General features: G+C 35.9%; 2 protein-coding genes across 7 annotated transcripts in view; both read left to right on the plus strand.

The window, feature by feature from the left end:
• The first annotated feature begins 2,972 nt into the window (after window positions 1-2,972).
• On the plus strand, window positions 2,973-6,575 carry LOC134540457 (uncharacterized). Its single transcript, XM_063383226.1, has 2 exons — window positions 2,973-5,491; window positions 5,944-6,575. Exons 1-2 carry the CDS (start codon window positions 3,334-3,336, stop codon window positions 6,405-6,407), a joined length of 2,622 nt encoding a protein of 873 aa, XP_063239296.1. The 5' UTR covers window positions 2,973-3,333; the 3' UTR covers window positions 6,408-6,575.
• A 100-nt stretch (window positions 6,576-6,675) lies between these two features.
• LOC134540456 (structural maintenance of chromosomes protein 6) overlaps window positions 6,676-21,310 on the plus strand; it is a 216,672-nt gene continuing 202,037 nt past the window's right edge. Inside the window, exons 1-3 of one of the 6 annotated variants that reach the window (XM_063383222.1) lie at window positions 6,824-6,941; window positions 12,294-12,381; window positions 19,045-19,168. In XM_063383222.1, coding sequence (XP_063239292.1) covers window positions 19,073-19,168 — 96 coding nt within the window. In that variant the 5' untranslated portion in view covers window positions 6,824-6,941; window positions 12,294-12,381; window positions 19,045-19,072. Of the gene's footprint in view, window positions 7,075-12,188; window positions 12,382-18,938; window positions 19,169-21,310 lie in introns of those variants that run through there. The other 5 variants (XM_063383218.1, XM_063383219.1, XM_063383221.1 and 2 more) reach the window with 5 other exon arrangements.

Raw genomic sequence — 21,310 nt, forward strand, 5'->3', positions numbered from 1 at the left:
AATCAGATTAATTATTAATAAATAATGTGTGAATTTAGAGCTGCTCTCAGCTTCTTATTATTAAAATAATTTCCGAATAACGGAAGTTTAGCAACTTTAGCGCGAGAGAACACTGAGACCTTCCCTCGCACCAAGGGCAAATGCCAGTACCAAGCGACTCGCAGACTGGGGCAGACGTGCTTTCCACGGGGAGCCATCATCCTTTGTCCACACCGAACAGTACTTCTGGTAAATATAGTCATTCATACCAAATCTCTTTTATTCGTTACGTTAACTCCCAGTTTGTCCCCGGTCCTTTTACGGTGTAGGGCCTAACCCAGCCACTTAATTTTTAAACTCCCCGCAAGAGACATTACGCAGGGTAGTCCACTTTACGGCACGGGCCGACTCCCTCTAACAGTGAACTTTCATTAATGTCGATTGCATAGACACCGACTACAACCACGAGTGAACTTTGTATCTAATTTAACTGCGGACTGCGATTCCCACAAGTGAATCCGGACACCGCCTAATTAACAATTTTCGGGATTGGTCGCATCCAATCAACCTCCCCCTTAACCTCGACTGGCGTGAGGGTATAACTAGTGACAGTGCGTCAGAGCACTCATATTGAACTAATTGTAACTTTGTAGGGTAATTCTGTGTGCGACGTGCAAGTGTAGTGTAAGTGTAATTTGCGACTGTAATAATTCATCTAATTCAATTGCCACTCCGCACCCCCCGTGCGCGACATGCCAACAACCATCTAAATCTCGAGCTTGTGTCTATTATTGAAATTCAGCATCTCTACACCATCTAGGGCCCCCTTCAACCACGAACTCCGCCGACGACCTTAGCGGGCCACGCAGGGGCAACGCACCCACACAACCCACATTTGGTTAGCCCCTGAGCTAACCTGGCGCCCTCCCGGAACGTAATTTCAATAAGAGCCAATTTCCCGCTAGGATACACGCCCGATTTCGAACACGAGAACCCGGACGACGGCAAACATGATTACAGTCTAACCTACTACGATACGAATGTTTTCAGATTTTGCATAAGCTCGACTAGATGAAAACCATACCAGAGTCACAGCAGCTCCTTAAAGGTTGACAAAGTTATTACTAGGTTAGATTGCAAATACCTATATTACACAGTCAAAATTAGCTAAATCGAAGACATGTTTATTAAAGAGTTAGTACACCACAGTAGCATAGCTAGGATTTGTGTATGCGGTTGGGGGGGGGGGGGGGGGGGTTAATAAGCATGGTCCCTCCCTTATTAAAGCCGCTAGTCGGGGGTCCTCCCCCGGAAAAAAATTGGTTTTTAAGGTGTAAAATAGTGCTATTTGAGCAGTTTTCGGTACTTAACTTTAAATATTGTAATGGTAAAAATATAATTAAATTTTTAATAAAAAAATTGTTTGAGTGATGAAGTAAGAAATTAATTAAAGATATTTTAATCAATCTAAGTGCCTTGTTCACGTCCACTCAAAATCACAAATCATGCTCGAATATCGACAATACAAAAAAAGAAGGAATAAAAAGGTTTGGGTTTCGGCAGAACTGTTCTCTTCCTGGAAACAATTACCTTTAGCTTGAAGAGTTACATGACACCATGTCGTTGTCTCAATTATTTACACACACAGCGATCATTACACTTTTGGAAGCCCAGTGAACACCTGCTTATAATTACCACGCTGGTTAAATACAATAGGTGTAGGATATTTTAAAGCTTGGGACCCGTCATTGCGTTACAACCTTATAGCTTCTGCTCGTGACAGGGGTTGGGGAAGGGCAGGAGAATCGTTAGGGCTCGCTTACTCTTCCCCTCCAGTGCAGTGGCCGGTGATAGCAGTAAGACACCCAGGCTTTTAGCTAACCTGCTTTTAGATAAGAAAAATAATTGTGGCTAAGGGTGGGGGGGGGGGGGGTTAGAACCCCTAACCCTCTGGTTGCGCCCCTGGTACACCATGACACTAAAGGCTTGCCAGAAGCTCTTATCAAACAACGATTAACTGGCGTCGAAGCCTGGAAAAATTTCTAAGGCTCAAGTCCGCTGTCCGAGTACTTTGAATGTAAAATTTACGTATAGTGCCGAAATATCCCTGTAGGGATTTAAATGATTTAGCGAAGAGCGGCACGTAAGAACGTACGGCTAAGTGGGGTCGGGCGCAAAGCTAATTGAAAAGATTAGGTAAACTTACGCCTATGGCAATGAACTGGAAAGTGGCGCGAAAACTGTAGGCTATGCGTTCGGAGAGCGACCGACCCCTGTGAGCTCCCAGCGGCAACTGGCGCTAGAGCGCCGCGCGACCTCGCGCCAAGACGCGTGTAGCGCGGGAAAACAGCCCCGACCAGTTTTGGACTTAGTTGTTAAATTTGATATTACAACATGATTATTTTACAATTGCACATAATTCTCATATCATTTCGTATCTTTTACTTGTTATTATTTTGGTTTTAAGAAGAAGAATTACTTATTTAATTACATACTAGTGCATTGCCACACCCGGCCGGGCGCTGTAGTCGACTTGCTGTTCGTCGCGGCGCACTTTAACTCACACGGTGGACATCACGCGCGGGCGTGTTCGTTGCACTTACGAGTAAATGTTGTTGGGATGTAAAGGCCTGTGCGACCCAGAGGGAGCTCCGGCGGCTGGCGTCAAGTGTTATATGACTGTCAAATGGTTATCTTAACATACAAAAATTTTTACATTAATTACGATTCATCTCAAAATGATGCAAATTAATTTAAAGCAATAATAAAGATAATAACACAAACACTGTAAACAGTTTGACTGATTACACCATGTAACGTGCCCTTTCCTTATTTTGCAACATTTTTGTAAAAATATAAATATAAAATATAAATATAAAAATTCGGTTGGAAATTGCTGTTGTTACATGATTGACTTAAGCTGTTGTTGTCCCAAGGTCTCTGTCCCGGGCGGCCGGATAGAGGTGGTGGATAGAACTAACTTCAGCCGTTGCCTACGTTATTATTCAAGGCCGGGAAGGAGAGGGGGTTTTCAGCTCCGAAATCCGTGCCGCTGCGTTTCACGCAATGGCCGCTAGATGTCTCTCTCATGTGCAGTAAAAGCGGCAATTCAACACGGAGTTGTATGCGCAGTGTGGTCGATTTGTAATGTATTACGAGTGTTCGGCATACTGTGTATGTTATTTTGCATTAAAAATGTGTTTTTTAAAAATTATATTAGGTGTTGAAAATTGTAAGTAACAAAATTATGTATGTAGGACATTGTAAATATGATATAATTATTCAGAAACTTGTAGGGCGATTGTACAATATTCAAATATAATTTCACATGTGTGTTAATTCCCGCCATTCGAAATGGTTTACTGTTGCGTGCCAAACTGCACGTCTGAGTCTTCAAAATGTGATAAAAAAGTGACTTTCCATACATTTCCTATACAGACTGAACTAAAGGATAGGTGGCGAACAGCGATTTCAAGGCAGGGTAAAACAGCTGGATCTCTCTGGTCTCCGTCTTCGAGTTCACGAGTTTGTAGTTTACACTTCAGGACATCTGATTTCAGCATAAGTACAACAAGAAAAAGATTACTTCCAAATGTGGTCCCTACATTGTTCCAAGGGTATCCTCTGCACAAACAGAGCAAATTACCGAAACGAAGTCCAGCTTCTAGATCCGATGTAAGCCCGCAAATTAAACGAAAAAAAGTGTGTATACAAAATGAAAACAAGGAGCTTGCATTCTTGTCTGAAGATAAGATTGAAGTCAAAGAAGTAGGAATTCAAGTATCATCGTTTTTTCCATGCAGACCTAAACTCACAGCCATAAAACACAAGTACAAACTCGTCAAACAGTCTAATGGCCGACTCATTCAAACTGTCAGTAGATTGAGGAAACAAATTAAGGAACTGAAAAAAGAAAATAACGGCAAAAATAATAAACACCTGGAGAAAATTGAAAAAATAGAAAAAGATGGAAAAAATGGAAACTTAAAAGCACTATTCTTGTTAGAGCAAATTGATAGCTATGGAAAACAGCATGTTGTTTATGGTGAAACAACTCTCAAAATTTGTGTACTTTGGCACAGGAAAGCAGCAGCTGGGTATCGTTTCATAAGATCAATGAACTGTTTGAAACTTCCTCATGAAAAAACGTTGAGGGGTTATATTGGATGTGCGAGTGGTGAAACTGGTATAACTTCAGTAATTAAAGAACGCCTTATTTATGAGGTCAGCAATTTGAATCACTCAGAAGAAAAGTTAGGTTCGCTGATAATAGATGAGATGGCGATCAAGGCAAAAGTAAGTTATGATCGCAACCTTGACCAGTTCCTTGGATATTCAGAGGCAGAAATTGAGGAGATGGGTGTAAGTGATAAAATAGCCAACAGACTATTGTGCTTCATGTTTCGCGGCCTCTCCACTCCCATCCGAATTCCCGTCGCGTTTTATTTTACTCGTCAATTAACAGGACCTCAGCTGTGTAAATTAACCAAAAAGGTGATCGAAGAAGTAGAAGAAACAGGTTTTGAAATTCTGCGAATAGTTACTGATAACTCTTCGGTAAATGTTAGCATGATGAAGGAGGTGTGTGGCGGCCAATTACTACCTGAAATACAACACCCAAATGATGAAAACAGAGTAATCTTTTTGAGTTTTGACTCGAGCCACATTTTGAAAAATATTCGCACTCAGTTTCTTCAGAAGAATTTTTTCTACAGGGGTATAATGATCTCAAGCAAGCCCTTGAAAAAATTGTACGATGCACAGAAGCACTGTACAGTGAAACCTGTTCGATGTCTGAACAGAAAAGTTGTTTACCCTTCGAACATCGAAAAAATGAATGTGCAACGAGCCAAGTATGTTTTTTCCCTTCCTCTGACAGCTGCATTGAAGACTCTTCCTACAATAGCACCTGAGTTAGTCGAAAACCACGAAAGCCTTGCTGAAACCATACGGTTTTTGGAATATGTCAGAAAATGGCACGATATTCACGATGTTTGTAACACAAAGCAGGCATATATGTCAAGAAACACCGACAAACTAGTGTTCACAGAATTTGACGATGACAGACTGTCTTGGTTGCTAGATACATTCCTGCCTTACATGGAAAATATCCAAAAGTCGAGCAGCAAACAAAATAAACTAAGTGAAGAGACATACGAAGCTCTAGTCGTGACAACTCAGGCAACTGTAAAATGTATACAACATTTAATATCAGTTGGATTTCATTTCGTTTTAAGCAGGAACCTGAGCAGCGATGACATCGAACTTCTCTTCAGTCACTTGCGAAGAAAAGGTGGCTTCAACGATATGATGGACGCAAGAGCATGCATGTATGCAATCGACACAACGCTAAAAACGGGTTTAATAAATCCTTCAGCTACATCAAATGTAGAAAGACAAACTTTCAAGACATTGGATGCAATTGCACATCACAAACGAATAAGTGAGCTGAACACAGTAATTTGTGATGTTCCAGTTGAAGCAACAGGAATTCTTGACGAAAATCTTGAAGGTAAGATAAATTGAACGGGAAATTTTTTATTATAATTTTAATTTAAGGCTATGCCCCACTCGCTGTCTAGTTATTACATTACTATAATTGTAGCATATTCAAATTGCATGCGAAGATACATTTTGAAAATGCGACTATAGGTAGTTGACAACATGCACTCCAATACAGTGCAAACATTTATTAAATTATGACGCCTTTTGTCATACCACCTACTTTTTAAAATAAATTATTAATGCATTCCTGCTTTTTTTAAGTGTTAGATATAATATTTTGTCGAAGATATTTTATTTGTTAGAAACTAATATCATAGGTAGGTCTACTTGTGATCTATAAGGTCTATAATGTATATCTAATTTTGAAGACAATAATGGAACATTAAAAGTTATGTGATGCCGAGCCTTAATTTAATGAGTTACGTAATTTCATGTTGTTTTTGTTTTTGTGTTTTGCAGAAACTCCAGTAACGCTGCAAATCGCGTCCTTAGCTATGATTGCTGGGTACTTGGTACGGGTTGCAGAAGAAAATTTTAACTGTGCCTATTGCCTAGAACAAATATCAACTCCCGATTGTGACAGCCCGTTGCTCCGATTGATTAAAATGCAAGATCGCGGTGGTCTGCGGTACCCATCTAGAAAATTCGTTTTTTTCCTGAGCAAGATACTAAAATTTACTTGTGTCACTCTTAAACACTTAGGACGTAAACAGCTCATCAAGAAGCTTAAAGTGTTTCTAGTGCCAAAGTTTCTTCAATATTTTAAGTGTTCACTGTGCAGTCAAGAAAAGCTTGCAAATACCATAATAACCAAATTTCTGAAGCCTATTTTGGACAACGAAGCACGTTCGGTGACAGACAAAATTGACAAACCATCAAAAATATACAGAAAACCATTGAGCCGCAAAATTTTAAAACTGTAAGCGTAGTTCCAGGTGAGTAACAATTAACACTTTATTTGGTGTTTCAACTGTTACATTCATTTTGTTTACGACTGCTTTATCTTTTAGAAGTATTTGAACATAGGGCTTCATTGTATTTATCATAACAGTTAGTTCTAAACACCAATTTCATGAGTTATAGGACCAACGGTAATTTAAACAGATGTCTCGCGCGGTTCCGTGTACTGCACATGAGAGAGCTACCTAGCGGCGATCTCTGGAACTGAATCGTCTCGCGTTTTACATCCTCTCCTTCCCGGCCTTGAATAATAACGTAGGCAACGCTTCAGCTCAGTGAAATTTTATTAGTGTTTACATTTTCCGGTTTTTGGCGGGATTTACAATGCTTGTGCTGCCTGTTACGGCTGGGAGACGAAACAAAGCAAGTTCCAGAGGTCAATTCATTGATAAGGGAGGGGGAGGGGTCAATTTGCTAAACTGTGATTTCATGGAATGAGTTTGAAAGGTGCCTCGCGTGTGTTTGGTAGTTGTCATTAATTTATTCCCTGTGTGTCTGTAAGTAATTCAGTTGGGTGCAATAATTTATGATGGTGCTGTCTGTTTTCCACGTTCTGAGCCTGTTGCCGAAGCCTAACACTTCAACTTGATCCTCTGGTTGTCAGTTATTTTTTTACATCGCGGCTTTTCGGTGAATATATTTTTAAAATCCAAGAACACTTTTTACACTTAATACGTTCCTCTATTTACACTGGAAACAGCATTTAAAATTCAGACTGGTTTTTGAAAAATACCCATTTATCGGTTACATTACAATACCAGTGCATTGTTACTGCTGTCACAATTTATTGTTTTCCTTTGAGGAAATGTATGTTGGTTTACAAGAACTTTATTCAATATAGGTATTATGTTTCTAATATATATTTTCGAATATATTGCAGTTGTAAAGAAATTCTAGTAATTACTGGATGTTGCGACTTTGTAGAACTGAAAGGAAAAAATAAAATAATCAGAAAACAATATTTTCACACACTACACACATCTCTAAATTTATCCTGAAGGGATGGTTTCTTAATTCCTACAGGTTTGTGACAAATAATAGTTCTAAGTTTACATTACAATACCATGTTTTCACACTGCCACCACCAGTCATTGTTTACCCACGATCGTGTATCTCTGTTTAGCACAACTGTAGGAAACTATGGATAATTAAAAATACTTTGATTCTTCTGTTTCATATATCGAAGTTTATCCCTGGATATTGAAGTCTTGATCCTGATGGCATGTTAGTGTTGGCTTGATTCTGTGGTACCTGATGCTTGCTGTTTTTATTCAGTACGTCGGAAGATCCTGTACATAAAAAAATATTGTCATTTAATAAAGAATTATAGTTGTAAGAAGGATAAAAAGGATTCTTTTTTTTCAATCTACAATCACAATATTCTTATTTCGCAGTTTTGTTTATGTGCAATATCTTCCGATGTTCTGAGCTAAAATAGCAAGCATCATGTACCACAGGATCAAGCCAACATGATCATGCCATCAGGATCTTTCAATGCCACTAATTTAGATTCTATTGTTAGTTTATATTTAGCTTTAGTAAGATCCAAGATTGAGTATGCCTCCGTGGTCTGGAACAATATCACAAAAACAGATAGTGACTAACTAGATAAATTACAAAATAAATTAATCAATATCATTAATCAAAAGACCAACATTACCAACAATTCTAATAGTCTATCCTCTCTCAGATCTTTAGCTCTAAGAAGAAAGCTATTAGATGCCCTTTTTATCTATAACTGTTATACCAATAAAACAAAATGCAATTATATTCTAGATAATACTGGGATTAAAGTACCTACCTACCTATAACAGTCGACAGACACCTTTATTATGCTCCTTAGGCAAATCAAATGATAGATTATACAGAATTATATCAAATTTTAATAAACATGGATGCTATGTCTCTCTATCAAAAAATAATTTAAATATAAAACAATTTTTCTTATCTTAATTTAATTTTAATATGTTTAAGGTTAATGATGCTACCATATTTAATTTTTTTTTATATAATCAGGTTCTGGATTATCATTACTGTTATTATAGAATTATGAAACTTGTTCTTGTTTATCTGTTAGTTGCTTGCTGTATTGTCTTGTGTATGTGTTATTATAGTATTGTCCTCAATGTTATTCATTTTGTTTCATGTATTTGTTTTGTTTATGTATTTTTTTATGTTTATCGTGCCTACCACCCTTAGCCTTATGCCGTTGGTAGGCATGTAACAAATTGATAATAAATAAATAAAACAGCAAGCATCATGTACCACAGGATCAAGCCAAAAGGATCATGCCATCAGGATCCAGGGATAATCTTGGATACATGAAACACCAGCTATATCAAACATAGAATATACAATAGCTGTAATCAAAGAATCCCCTGGAAAGACTGCAAAATTCAATGTGTCAGCTACTTCAGTGCACAGCACATATTCCTCACAGAAAATGAGTGACGTTAACAATTCAATTAAAATTTTTGGCTCCCATTATAGGTACTCGTTCATTACAACATGACCCAAAATAGTACTTACTTTAAATGCAATCTAACAAAAAAAAGAACATTTTGTAATACAATTGCTTATTCTAATAATACAACAAACTTGAAATATGAGCAATAAAAATTCCTTACAATTGCAATACAGTTGTAATTTAAACAAATTTCATTATTACAACAACAGCTATATTATATAAAGTTCTCCATAAAAGATATAAAAAAAAAATAACCCCACGCTAGCAAAAATGAATGTCGGTGATTACGTGAATACATAGGTATTGTAATGTAAGCTTTAAGCTGTAATTTTTTCACAAACCAGTAGGAATTAAAAACCTTTCTTTCAGAGTAATTCAGGATCATCTCTAATGTATGGAAAATATTTATTCCTATTTATCGCAGGTAAATAATGAATGACGGCAACGTAAAAGTACGGGAATTGTAATAAAAGATATAAAATTTAAATTTTTCCCCCAACTAGTAGGAATTATAAAACCATCCCTTCGGAGTAAATTTATGTGTTTAGTGTGTGAAAATTTTTTTTTTTTTGTTTTTACTTTCTGTTCTTAAAAGCTGCGACGTCCGATAATAACAGAAATTTTAATTTTATTTATTTATTTATTTATTTATTTATATTTGTAACATGCCACACGAACAGCACAAGGCTCCAACAGTGGGCTCAACATGTAGGACAAGTACAAAACAAATACAGTAACAGAACAAAAACTAGAACAAAACAATTATAAGAACACAAAAATAGGACAAAACAAAGACAAGACAATACAACTTACAAATATCCATAGGAATGCTTAAATTAAAATAATTACTTAAACTAACAAAAAGTTTCATGAGAGTAACATACCTAGTTAAATTAACATATATACATATATAAAATTTTTAGATTAATTAAAAATTACAATTATACCTATAAAATTGAAATACTACATGTAACTAAGGTAAGTACCATAAAGATAATTAATCTTTGGATGCCGAAAAAATAATTTTTGACGTGACATCTAATAAATCGATGAACGCCGGCTGCATGCACAAACAAGTGTCCCGTTACGTACATTGTCCCATTACGCTGTGTCCCGTTTCACACATTGTACGCTTGCACCACATCTATCTCTCTTCCGCTCAATTGGAACAACCATCAATTTGACTTTTTCGAGGCACATTAAACTTGAAACACTCCCATTCGTTTCCTACTTTTCCTATCATCGTCCTATCCTTAACAGAATAACACAGATTGGAAGAAGTTAAATAGCAAACATGTATAAAAGTTATAGTTAAAATAATCTCTTCGTTAAAGTAATAAACATATTTTAATAAATGAGTGCAAATAAAAGTAAATTTATCAATTAAATTGTAGATTTCATTTCACTCCTTTTTTGTATCCATACAAAATAGTGATAATTCAATAAAAATGATTCAATTTTATTCATAAAAGTATGCAATCATTTCATCAATGTTTTGTTATGACGTCACGTTAAACTATCGTCCGTAAACCAACTTTACAGACAACCAATTTTTTTTAATAAGTTTTTCTCTGTGGTAGGTTGTAAGTGATTAACATACATATTGAAATTATTAACAAGTCTATATATAATATCATTTGTATTTAAGAGTGTGCACAAAAAAGGTGGGTTACGGCTATTAAATGAAGGAATTTTAATGCCAGTAACATCAAATATATGAGGACATATAAGATTACCATTATAACAATTGAAAACAAATATGGCATCTAATATCGTTCTTCTAGTTGACAATGAACCAAGGAGGGAATTTAAATCTATGTTATTGATGGTATTTAATTTTTTGTTAATATAGTCAGATACTTTAGATTGAATCCTATCAAGCTTTTCAATGTCAGTGTTATTGATGCTATTCCATATAATAGAACCATATTAAAGTTTCGATCTTATTAGAGCTGTATAGAGAGAGAGAATAGAGTCTATATTTGAGGTTTATACTAAAGATGTTCCTCTATTTACCCTGTAAATAGCGTTTCTTAATTCGTACTGCTTTCTGAGAAATTATTGATTGTAGTTCACATTTGATAGCCTATGCAGTGTAGCAGCCACCAACATGTTGTGTTTTGAGTTGCCAATCCTGTGGTTTTCCATACATAAGAACGTGTATATTTTTGATTTGGATGTTGTAACGCAATGTAACATAAATAATTACTTTAAAAAAAATTAGTCACTAGTGTGCATCTAAACCCAAGCGTCAACCCTTGACAGCAATCTTTTTAGAAGTACGGAGGCGCGAAGTGCAGACTTGTTACGTGTGATAGCATATAACCTGACGTATAAAAGTAATTGTCATGGCTTGTATCAAATATAATAAATGTTAGCTACATTAATTACATATTATGTGTTCATAATGAAATAAATATGTTTTAATTAATAAAGCTAACCTAACCCAACAAAAATTTCTTATTTTTCTATAGTCAGCAATTGTGTGAAAATCTACCTCTGAAACATATATGAACTCATACAATTACCAATTCTATGTAATATGAAGACACATTAAATAACTCACCTTATCAATGATTTACTACTGCTCACATAAACATTTTAAATGAAATGCAAACTTTTTTTCTAAAATTTAACATCACTGAATTCAATAATTCTTTGAACAAGATACTGTGTAATAATTGTCTTGGGTAATGGAACAATATAGTTATAGCAGGACAATAAGAAAAAACCAAAATTTTTTTGCATGCCTGATTTATTTGTTGTTATTTTATTATTGTATTTGTTGTAGGTATAACATGACTTGTCACATTACTTTGGGCAATCTTGTACACAATTTGATAAACTAAACTTATACAAACTTCTAAGTGTTGCTTGGCTGTGCAAACAGATGTGTACAAGATAAGTCATAATGGGGATCATTTATGGAAAGACAATTAATTGTTTAATCATTTTATAAAAGTTGTATGAATAAGAAATATTTGCTAAAATGAATTTTGTCTCTATTTGAAACATAGTGCTACTTTTAAGAAGGAAGTGTATTGCCTTGTCCTGTATAGTCACAGCAGCAATGTGTTAGTTATATTCGCATCAGTGTCAGGGTTGGCAGCCTTGCACCAAACCTGTGGGTTTTAGGTTGGGTTTTTTCAATTAAACCAGTCTGTGACCCACGTGGGTTTTTCCAAAATTATCATAAATAATAATTATATTACAAAAATTAACATGTTTTGATAAAATTTTACATAAATAACCCATACAAAGTATACACATACATTAGGGGAACCTGGGGAGCCTTGACCATAAGGGAGGTATGACCCACCATAAAAATTTCAATGTCAGAGACATTTCTGTACATTGGTGATATTTTTTTAATTACCTACAGTAATGTTAGCCACCCTGAAGATATTTGGAGGGAAAACTAATTGTTATGGTTGAGCTGTGGTGTTAAGAAGAATACCTCATCTTTTCATGTAAGTTTCAGCAAATGTTTCTAAGGCAATTAAATTTATTTTGTTTCAAGATATTCAAACCTTTAATGATAATAATGTTTATTCATGCATTAGCTCCAATTTGATGTATAACATTTCTTATCATGTCAAAGTTTTAATGGTTTTATTTAACATTAACAATAAAATGGACACTAAGGGAGGCTTGACCATAGGCAAGTAAGGGAGGTTTGACCATATGGTCAAGCCTCCCCTAAAATATTTAATAATAAATATATTAAACCTTTATATTTTTGAGGTTACGTTTTCTATAAACAAACCAATAGTTTGTTATTTTAGGTTAGGTGGTTTAAAATTACCTCAAATGCACATTATTTAAGGTTACATAGTTATAATGATCCAAATTATAAATTATTTTAGTTTGCATGGTTATAAAACTTCTATTTGTTTAATGTGTTAAGAATTGGTGTAAATTATCTTTTAAAGAAAATTTTACAAAATTTATCCCTTTGTATGTTATTGAAAGTGAAGTTGGTTATTTTACATATTATGTATATATATATATATATATATTTTTTTACATATTTCAGAATGCCTTTCTTTTGGAAACCTAAGGAAGTTAAGAGTTCGGAAGAAACATTCACCTGAACGAATGCGTTCAGCAGTCCTGTGTGTGGTTCGGGAAAGCTCTAGTGTTCGATCAGCAGCAAAGAAATTCAATTTGGATCGTAAGACTTTAGATCGTTATGTAAAAAAGTACAATCTCAGTAAAAACAAAGATACTGTTAGTATGGAACCTAAGTACAACACAGGTCAAGTGTTTTCCAATGAAATGGAAAACTTGCTACATGAATATATATATATTGTCTGCCAAGTTACACTACGGACTAACACCCAAAACCGCTAGAGAGTTTGTTTTTGTATTTGGCCATGCCAATAAAGTTAAAATGCCTGATAACTGGTACAAAACCAAAATGGCTACCTACGACTGGCTACGAGGATTCATGCGCAGACACAAGAACTTATCGCTTAGAAGACCTAAAGCAACAAGCCTGAGCCGTTCTACGGCATTTAATAAAACTAATGTGACAGAATTTTTTAAAAATTTGCAAGAAGTATTACTTAAATATAAATTTGGCCCTCAATCAATATTCAATGTTGATGAGACGGAAATTAGCACTGTCCATAAACCTGGCAAAATTATTACAGAGAAAGGAGAAAAACAAGTTTCCAAAGTAACGTCTGGTAGAAGTTTGTTGTTACAGCAATATTCGGTATCTGTTCCAACCTGATACTGATACAGTAATGTACTTGTTAGAAGTATCTGATACTTCTGTATCAGTTTTAGCAGTAGCGGTCCCAGGACCGTGCGACCGGAAGGAGAATCTGATACATTATTTATCACGCCCGGTAATTCTCTTCGTCTGTTACTCTCATGCCCGCCTGATACAGCCAGTATCAATCAGTTCAACATTCACTGCAGTTCGCCCTGGCCGTGTATTACCATGTACATTGTTGCGGGCTGTCATGCTTTGTAGTTAGAGGTGGGTCGAAAAGTATCATCCTGATACTTTGTCACTGATACGCGCCTGTATCAGGAACGGCAAACGAGTACACTTGAAAAGTATCAAGTACTTTAGTATCAGTTCAGAATTCGCCTGGAACAACACCACGGCCAGTGTGCGCAGAACCCGATCGCAGATTACGGTCACTTGGGCGGAGCTTGTGAAAGGGGAGGGAGCAGGAACGACGAATAAGGGATAAAGAAGGGAAATAATGTAGGGGAGGAAGCGCAGGGGAAGGCGTTGAAGGAGAGGCGCAAAGCGAAATTGTTACGAGCAGGGCTGCCACTCAGCCACTCATGGGTTTTTCCACCCAGATATGGGTTTTTCCGATGGTGTTTGGGTTTCTGGGTTTTTAAATAATGAATTCCGACAATTCTAGGTTTTTTATAATTTTAATTATTTTTATACCTAAAACAATAATACAGGTAGTAGCTACTGTATCTGTTGCAATATCTGTTTGATCAATGCAAACAAGTCTATGCATTTCACACACAAAAATACATATAAACACAAAACTAGTTTTCAAGAAGCTAAGTCGAATATTAAATTAGACACATTCTTCAAAGAGGCTTGCAGAACACAAAACCAAAGCAACAATTAACCTTCAAACCGATCTTTTAGACTCAGACTCTGAATAAAGACTAACGTACATGATGCAGTTTTATAAAAACAATTACTGGTTTAAAGATGGTGTTTGTTTTGTCATGTATATATTTGTAGGTTTTTTTTTATGATATGTGCTGGTCCAAGAATTATTTATACAGTCATTTTGCTGCAGTGTAATTTTCTTGTATTTGTTGTATTTAACCGTTTTCAGTCTTGTAAGGTAATTAATTGTTTTATATTAAAACCAGTTATGTTTATATTTTTGAATTAGTACGCAAACATTTTCAACGATAGCATTTTAGACGCATCTGGGTTTTTTACCCATGTGTCTGGATTTTTTTTTGTAGGTTATCTAGGTTTTTCATGAATATCAGAGTGGCAGCCCTGGTTACGAGTCGTTTGGTTATTGTCCCACATCAAAGTACGCTCAGTGCGCAGTGCGTGCACAGTCTCGTTCAATAATAAAACTAATGAATATTTAATATTAAAAAGTACATTGATACAAGATATAATATTTATATTTGTGCACCTAACAGCTATGAAAATGCAAATAAATTCTTAGTTGACACTAATAACAGATGTAATCAACAGATGGACTTTTTTTTCCGAAAACAATTAGTAACTAGTGTTTTCATACATTAAAAGATTACGATTTTATCAAAAATTAAAAATAAAAATAAACAGATACGTACATTAGTGAGCATACTATATCAATGTTTACTTTTCAAATGTTTCTTCAGATTAGTCGATGATGATTTATAACTCAGTTTTTGTTTACACAAATGACAATTAGCAAACTCATTATTTTCTGTGAAAAAATTCCACACAAATGAAGTCTTTTTCCTGCACTTATCCATTCCTTATTTCACTATAAAGATACTAACTACAAAGCATGACAGCCCGCAACAATGTACATGGTGGTAATTAATACACGGCCAGGACGAACTGCAGTGAATGTTGAACTGATTGATACTGGCTGTATCAGGCGGGCATGATAGTAACAGAGGTAGAGAATTACCGGGCGTGATAAATAATGTATCAGAGACACCGATACCTTTTTACGCTGGTGATGACGGCACGGAGGATGTGTAACCTGTAACGAGAATGCTGATACCTTGTCGCTTCCTCGGACCGCTACTGCTCTGATACAAAAGTATCAGAGACTTGTAACTAGGTCCATTACTGTATCAGTATCAGGTTGGAACAGATACCGAAAATTGCTGTAACAACCCACCTCTATTTGTAGTTAGTATCTTTATAGTGAAATAAGGAATGGATAAGTGCAAGAAAAAGACTTCATTTGTGTGGAATTTTTTCACGGAAAATAATGAGTTTGCTAAGTGTAATTTGTGTAAACAAAAACTGAGTTATAATGCAATACTATTTGTTAAATAGTGACTGAACTTGCAAATTGTTTTTTTTTTTTTATCGATATTGGCACTGCTATCTGCCTGATGTACCTAACTCAAATGTCTATTGATATAGTATGCTCACTAATGTACCTATCTGTTTTTTTAATTTTTAATTTTTGATAAAATCGTAATCTTTTAATGTATGAAAACACTAGTTACTAATTATTTTCGAAAAAAGAAAGTCCATATGTTGATTACATCTGTTATTAGTGTCAACTGAGAATTTATTTGCATTTTCATAGCTGTTAGGTGCACAAATATAAATATTATATCTTGTATTAATGTACTTTTTAATATTAAAATTTCATTAGTTTTATTATTGAACGAGACGGTGCACACACTGCGCACTGAGCATACTTTGATGCGGGACAATAAACAAAAAGACTTGTAACATTTTCGCTCTGCCCTACGCCTCTCCTTCAACGCCTTCCCCTGCACTTCCTCCCCTACATTCTTTCCCTTCTTTATCCCTTATTCGTCGTGCCGCTCCCTCCCCTTTCACAAGCTCCGCCCAAGTGACCGTCATCTGCGATCGGGTTCTGCGCACGCGCACATTGGCCGTGGTGTTGTTCCAGGCGAATTCAAAAACTGATACTAAAGAACTTGATACTTTTTAAGTGTACTCGTTTGTAGTCTGATACATGTGTGTATCAGTTACAAAATATCAGGTTAATACTTTTCGACCCACCTCTAACGTCTGGTGTACGGGGAACACTTGTCACAGTATGTTGTGCAGTTTCAGCAATCTGAGCCACAATCCCACCGTTCTTTGTTTTTCCACGGATGCGAGTAACTGAGGCAATGACGCATGGTGCGCCTTCCTGTTCAACTGCGGTTGGCCATCCTAGTGGATGGATGACTGGTGAAAATTTTGAAAAATATTGGGACCACTTTATTAAATTCAGTAAATGTTCAATTGAGGATCTAGTTTTAGTAATACTGGACAATCAAGACAGCCACATAACACCAACTGGCATCCAGAAATGTAAAGATCATGGTATAACGTTACTTACACTTCCGCCGCATACTAGTCATAAATTACAGCCACTCGACCAATCTGTTTTCGGTCCTTTTAAAAATTATTACAACCAGGCTGCAGACAATTTTATGGTAAACCACCCAGCACAACCAATGGAAATTCAAGACATTCCTGCTCTTATTGGACAGTCATTTCATAAAGCATTTAATGCTGAGAACATTATTAAAGGCTTTTGAAGTACTGGAATTTATCCATATAATGCGGACATATTTGAAGATTCAGACTTCCTAGGTGCCAATGTGACTGACAGGCCTCACCCTCACTTATCTGATGGCAATTCTGGTACTCACACTACAGATGTGTCATGCCAGATTTCTTCCCCACAAGGCTCTCACACTGAAGTTATTAGTCCACAAGATTTACGTCCATTTCCAAAGGCTGGTCCAAGAAAGACTGCAAGAGGTGGACGAAGGCCTGGTTGTTCAAAAATTTTAACTTTTACCCCGGTCAAAAGACAAATTGAAGATACATTTGCAATGCGGCAAGAAAAAAATAAGAAAACTGAACAGGCTCGAGAGAAGAAATTGCAAGAAAAAATTATAAGGCTGGTACCAAATTCATTATTGACTGACAGTGAAGAAGAGGCATTTATGTCTGATTATAGTGATGATGAGCAACAATGTCATGGATTTAAATGTGGTGATTTTGTGTTGGTTAGATTTAGTTCAAAAAGTATGATAACTCATTATGTTGGCAGAGTAGTTTCAGAAGTGGGTAGCTCAATTAATGAGTTTGATATAAACTTTTTGCGGCGTAAGGAGTCGAGTCATTCTTTTGTATATCCACAATTAGAGGTCATGTGTAGTACAAGAAGAAGACATTGTGGCAATATTACCATTACCTATTTCAAGTGGTGGTACAGAACGTGTAGCATTAAATATCAAATTTGATTTTGATTTTTCATCCATTGTTAATTTAAGGTAGACATTTTTATGTGTGGATATTTAAAATATATTTAATGCTACAAATAGTAAATCAATTATGTTTGGTTTAATGTCGATTTTTCTTATACATTGTTCTACCTTGTATGTATATAATGTAAACTTAAATGCCTTGGACATTTTTTGGATGAAAAAAAATTCATGTATAGTATTTTAGATATAATTATATTATTAATACCAACTTGATATAAATATACATAAGCATTTACCATAAACATACACTGCAGTTGTCAGGCCTCCCTTACAGTGGGTCAAGCCTCCCTTATGGTGGGTCAAACCTCCCACACATAGGGAGGTTTGACCCATGCTGCACTAAGTAAAACAATATTAAAAATAAATAGTTTTTAAATTGTTTATGGAAATGAGAAGATATTATTTTGGTTTCATGTGAACTAAGTTACAGAACTGTTGTATTTAAAAATTTTTAGTTAACACTGAAAAAATATAAAATTTTTTTTTCTAAAAACATGGTCAAGGCTCCCCAGGTTCCCCTACAGGTGCGTACACAAGTACAAAACACAGGCTGAATTCATCAAATTGTAACTAAACCTTTAGGAATTCCTTTAAATAATAGATAAATTATATTTCATTTGTGAAAACTAAAACTATAGACAACCAAACAGAAGTTTTTTTTCTTGATATGTTTAATATTAACAAATATATATTGAAAAAAATAATAATTTTCAGATAACCACCATAATGTGTCTTTTAAAAAACCCAAGTCAACTTGGGTTTTACTGTAAAAACTAAAAAAACCCATATGGATCTGTTTTGTTCATAAAAGCCCAGATTTTTGCCAGCCCTGCTTGGCATCTTTATTATGTTGGTTTTGACTTCTTTCATAAACAAGTGGGGACCTAGTAGGTCATGTCAACACAGCTACTTCGTGTTGTGTGTTCCTTGAGAAACACAGTTGTAGCTGATGCCGTGCAAGAAACAAAGACTGAGAGGGGTTGTCAATGTTTTATTATTGTTAGAAACTGCCTTAGCAGTACCATTTAACATGGTGTTGTTGAAGATGCGCAGTTTCCTCGCTCGTCAACCGAGAGAACTGGGAGCGAGCCTGCTCATTGGCCAAGGCACTTGTGACACAGCAGAGCTCTCGACAAGCGCCTGTGTTCCAGACAGCAGGCGCGAAGTCGCGCGCGCGCGATGAGCGCGTCGAGGAAGCGCAAGGCATCCTCGCCGCCGCCGGCCTCCGGCAAGAGGAAGGACTCACCGTGTGTTCCAGTCGACTTCAGTCAGTTTGTGAGTATCGCGACACCAATCCTCGCGTTCCGTGGCTGTCGACTTGCACATCTGAGTGCATTCAGTGTTATAGTTCATTTACGTGTTAACATCAAATGATTTTATTTATGAACATGAAAGTTTAGGTTCTAACATAATGATATTTAAAGTTGTAACATTGCAAGACCTACCTCCCCAGCTTTTAAAAGAATATTTGTGAAATAATTATTATACTTGTCATTCAGAGGAATCAGCTGGTTATATGGTTTCAAGGTTATAGTGAACTAGTTTTTTTTTTCTTGTATTTTATCATTATTAATATTCTTGTAAATAATGTTTGTGTCAATATGTTTTATTTAGAAACACCATTTAACTTTATTTTTACTAGTTTTCGTATTTCTTACTAAGTTATTTTGTGAGTAAATGCATTTGTACAGTATGCTATTTACTTTCAATCGTGTTTTGATGCCTATATTTTACATTCGGTATTGTTCAGAAGCTTTAATGATGATTCTAAAACATTTGCTATTGTTTGAGTGAAAGAAATGACGAGAGACAGGTACGCGACATGGTGGCACCATGGTTGTTATGCAGAGGCTTTCTGGCTATTTCTGTATGTATTCTTATGATGGGAAAGTTTAATTTGTGCGTTTCCCACGGAGCTTATTTGAATAGAGTAAGAGAGAAACAGTAAAGAAGGCATGGAATGATTGTTTGCTTCATGAAAGATGTGTTGTGATTGGACGGTGGTCACGCGACTCCCTCCTCCCAGTGTTGGCTGGAGGCAGGTCTCTGCCAGGGGCAAACCCCCCCTCCCCCGCCGACCCTAGTGCGCACGCACCCTCCGGCCCTGGGGTTCCCAGCGACGACCGGGCGTTCGGGGAATCTCTTCATTCACCCCCTCGTTCCCAGCCCATTGTTTTGACATCTCTATGAAAAGAGTGAATGCCATTTGCTAGTGTTTATTGGTATGTAAGTGTGAAATAACTTCAATAATTTGGAATATATTATTAGTTTGTAATGTCCATAATTAGAGATTGTTGCTTATAATTTAAATTTTATGAAAGGTAAATGTGAATAGGTGAATAGGTCAGAAATGCCCTGAAGTCCTGGATAGTCATATCTGTTGTACTTTTTTGTAGTCATTTCGCAGTATCATTTTACATTCCAGGTTGGCCTGGCCAGGCATTGTGAAATAACTTCAATTCATAACACACTTGCTGATTTTAATACTGTAATTAGGAAATAACTTTTACTTTATTTTTTAATTAATAAAATTTTCATGTTAGTTTCTAGTAATTTATAAATTAAAGAAAAGGGTCTGGGGCAAGTCCTTGGAAATTTATTCTTCTGTAACCAACACTAAAAACAAAATTTTTTTGTGAACTGGGAGAAACAGGGTTCGAAAGGATAATCATTTTAATTGATAAAATTTCTATTTATGGCCATTGGTGCACGGGAAAAAATGCTCACATCTCTGAAAACAACGAAATTGGAACCAGTTAATGACTGAAGTGTGTAGATGTCTCTGTCAGTCGCCGTTATTGTGTAAAGGTCAGGAGCTTAGTTCCAGCGCGTCAGTGGCGAGATGGCCTTCGCACGGGTGGGTGTAGTGGTGCTGCCATCTATGAGGAACTAGAAGCTCAGGTCCTATCTCGCTCTCACTCCCACACACAGCAGATACGGTTCCAACGATGATATTTTTATGTGGTCTGAGGTGTTGTATGAACAAAAAGTCTTAATTATAAGATTTAAAAAATTTTTGGTTCCAAATATTAATTGTTTGCCTACAAATGTGATGGTTTACTTCTGCAAACATTCCGGCAAGAATTTAGGGACCGGTACTAAGTATAATATAAACATTTTATTTTGAAGCGTAAATAACTTTTTTTTTGGTTGGTTGATTTGGCCTACATCGTACTTTCAGGAAAGAATGCACTTTTTTTTTTGTAGTAAGTGGATATTACTTAGTTTATCATGCAAAGTTGAAATTTTCAATTGTAGCATACCACAATGATTACGTTAAGACAATAGAATAAACAGTAATCTAAATGCTCACATACACTTAAGTTTTCTAATATTTCAGAAGCCTATTAATATAGTGTGCAGCATTACATGTACAGCCCAAGCCAGTTAACATCACAGTTATGTTTCTGTTTCTCT

Source organism: Bacillus rossius, chromosome 16 (genome assembly GCF_032445375.1).
Source record: "Bacillus rossius redtenbacheri isolate Brsri chromosome 16, Brsri_v3, whole genome shotgun sequence".
In the NCBI taxonomy this organism is placed as follows: domain Eukaryota; kingdom Metazoa; phylum Arthropoda; class Insecta; order Phasmatodea; family Bacillidae; genus Bacillus; species Bacillus rossius.

Excerpts from the sequence above, each read along its gene's own strand:
- LOC134540457 (XM_063383226.1), top strand. The coding sequence starts at position 3,334 with ATGGTTTACTGTTGCGTGCCAAACTGCACGTCTGAGTCTTCAAAATGT. Across the intron at positions 5,492-5,943 it reads TCTTGACGAAAATCTTGAAG|AAACTCCAGTAACGCTGCAA; the intron begins GTAAGATAAATT and ends TGTGTTTTGCAG.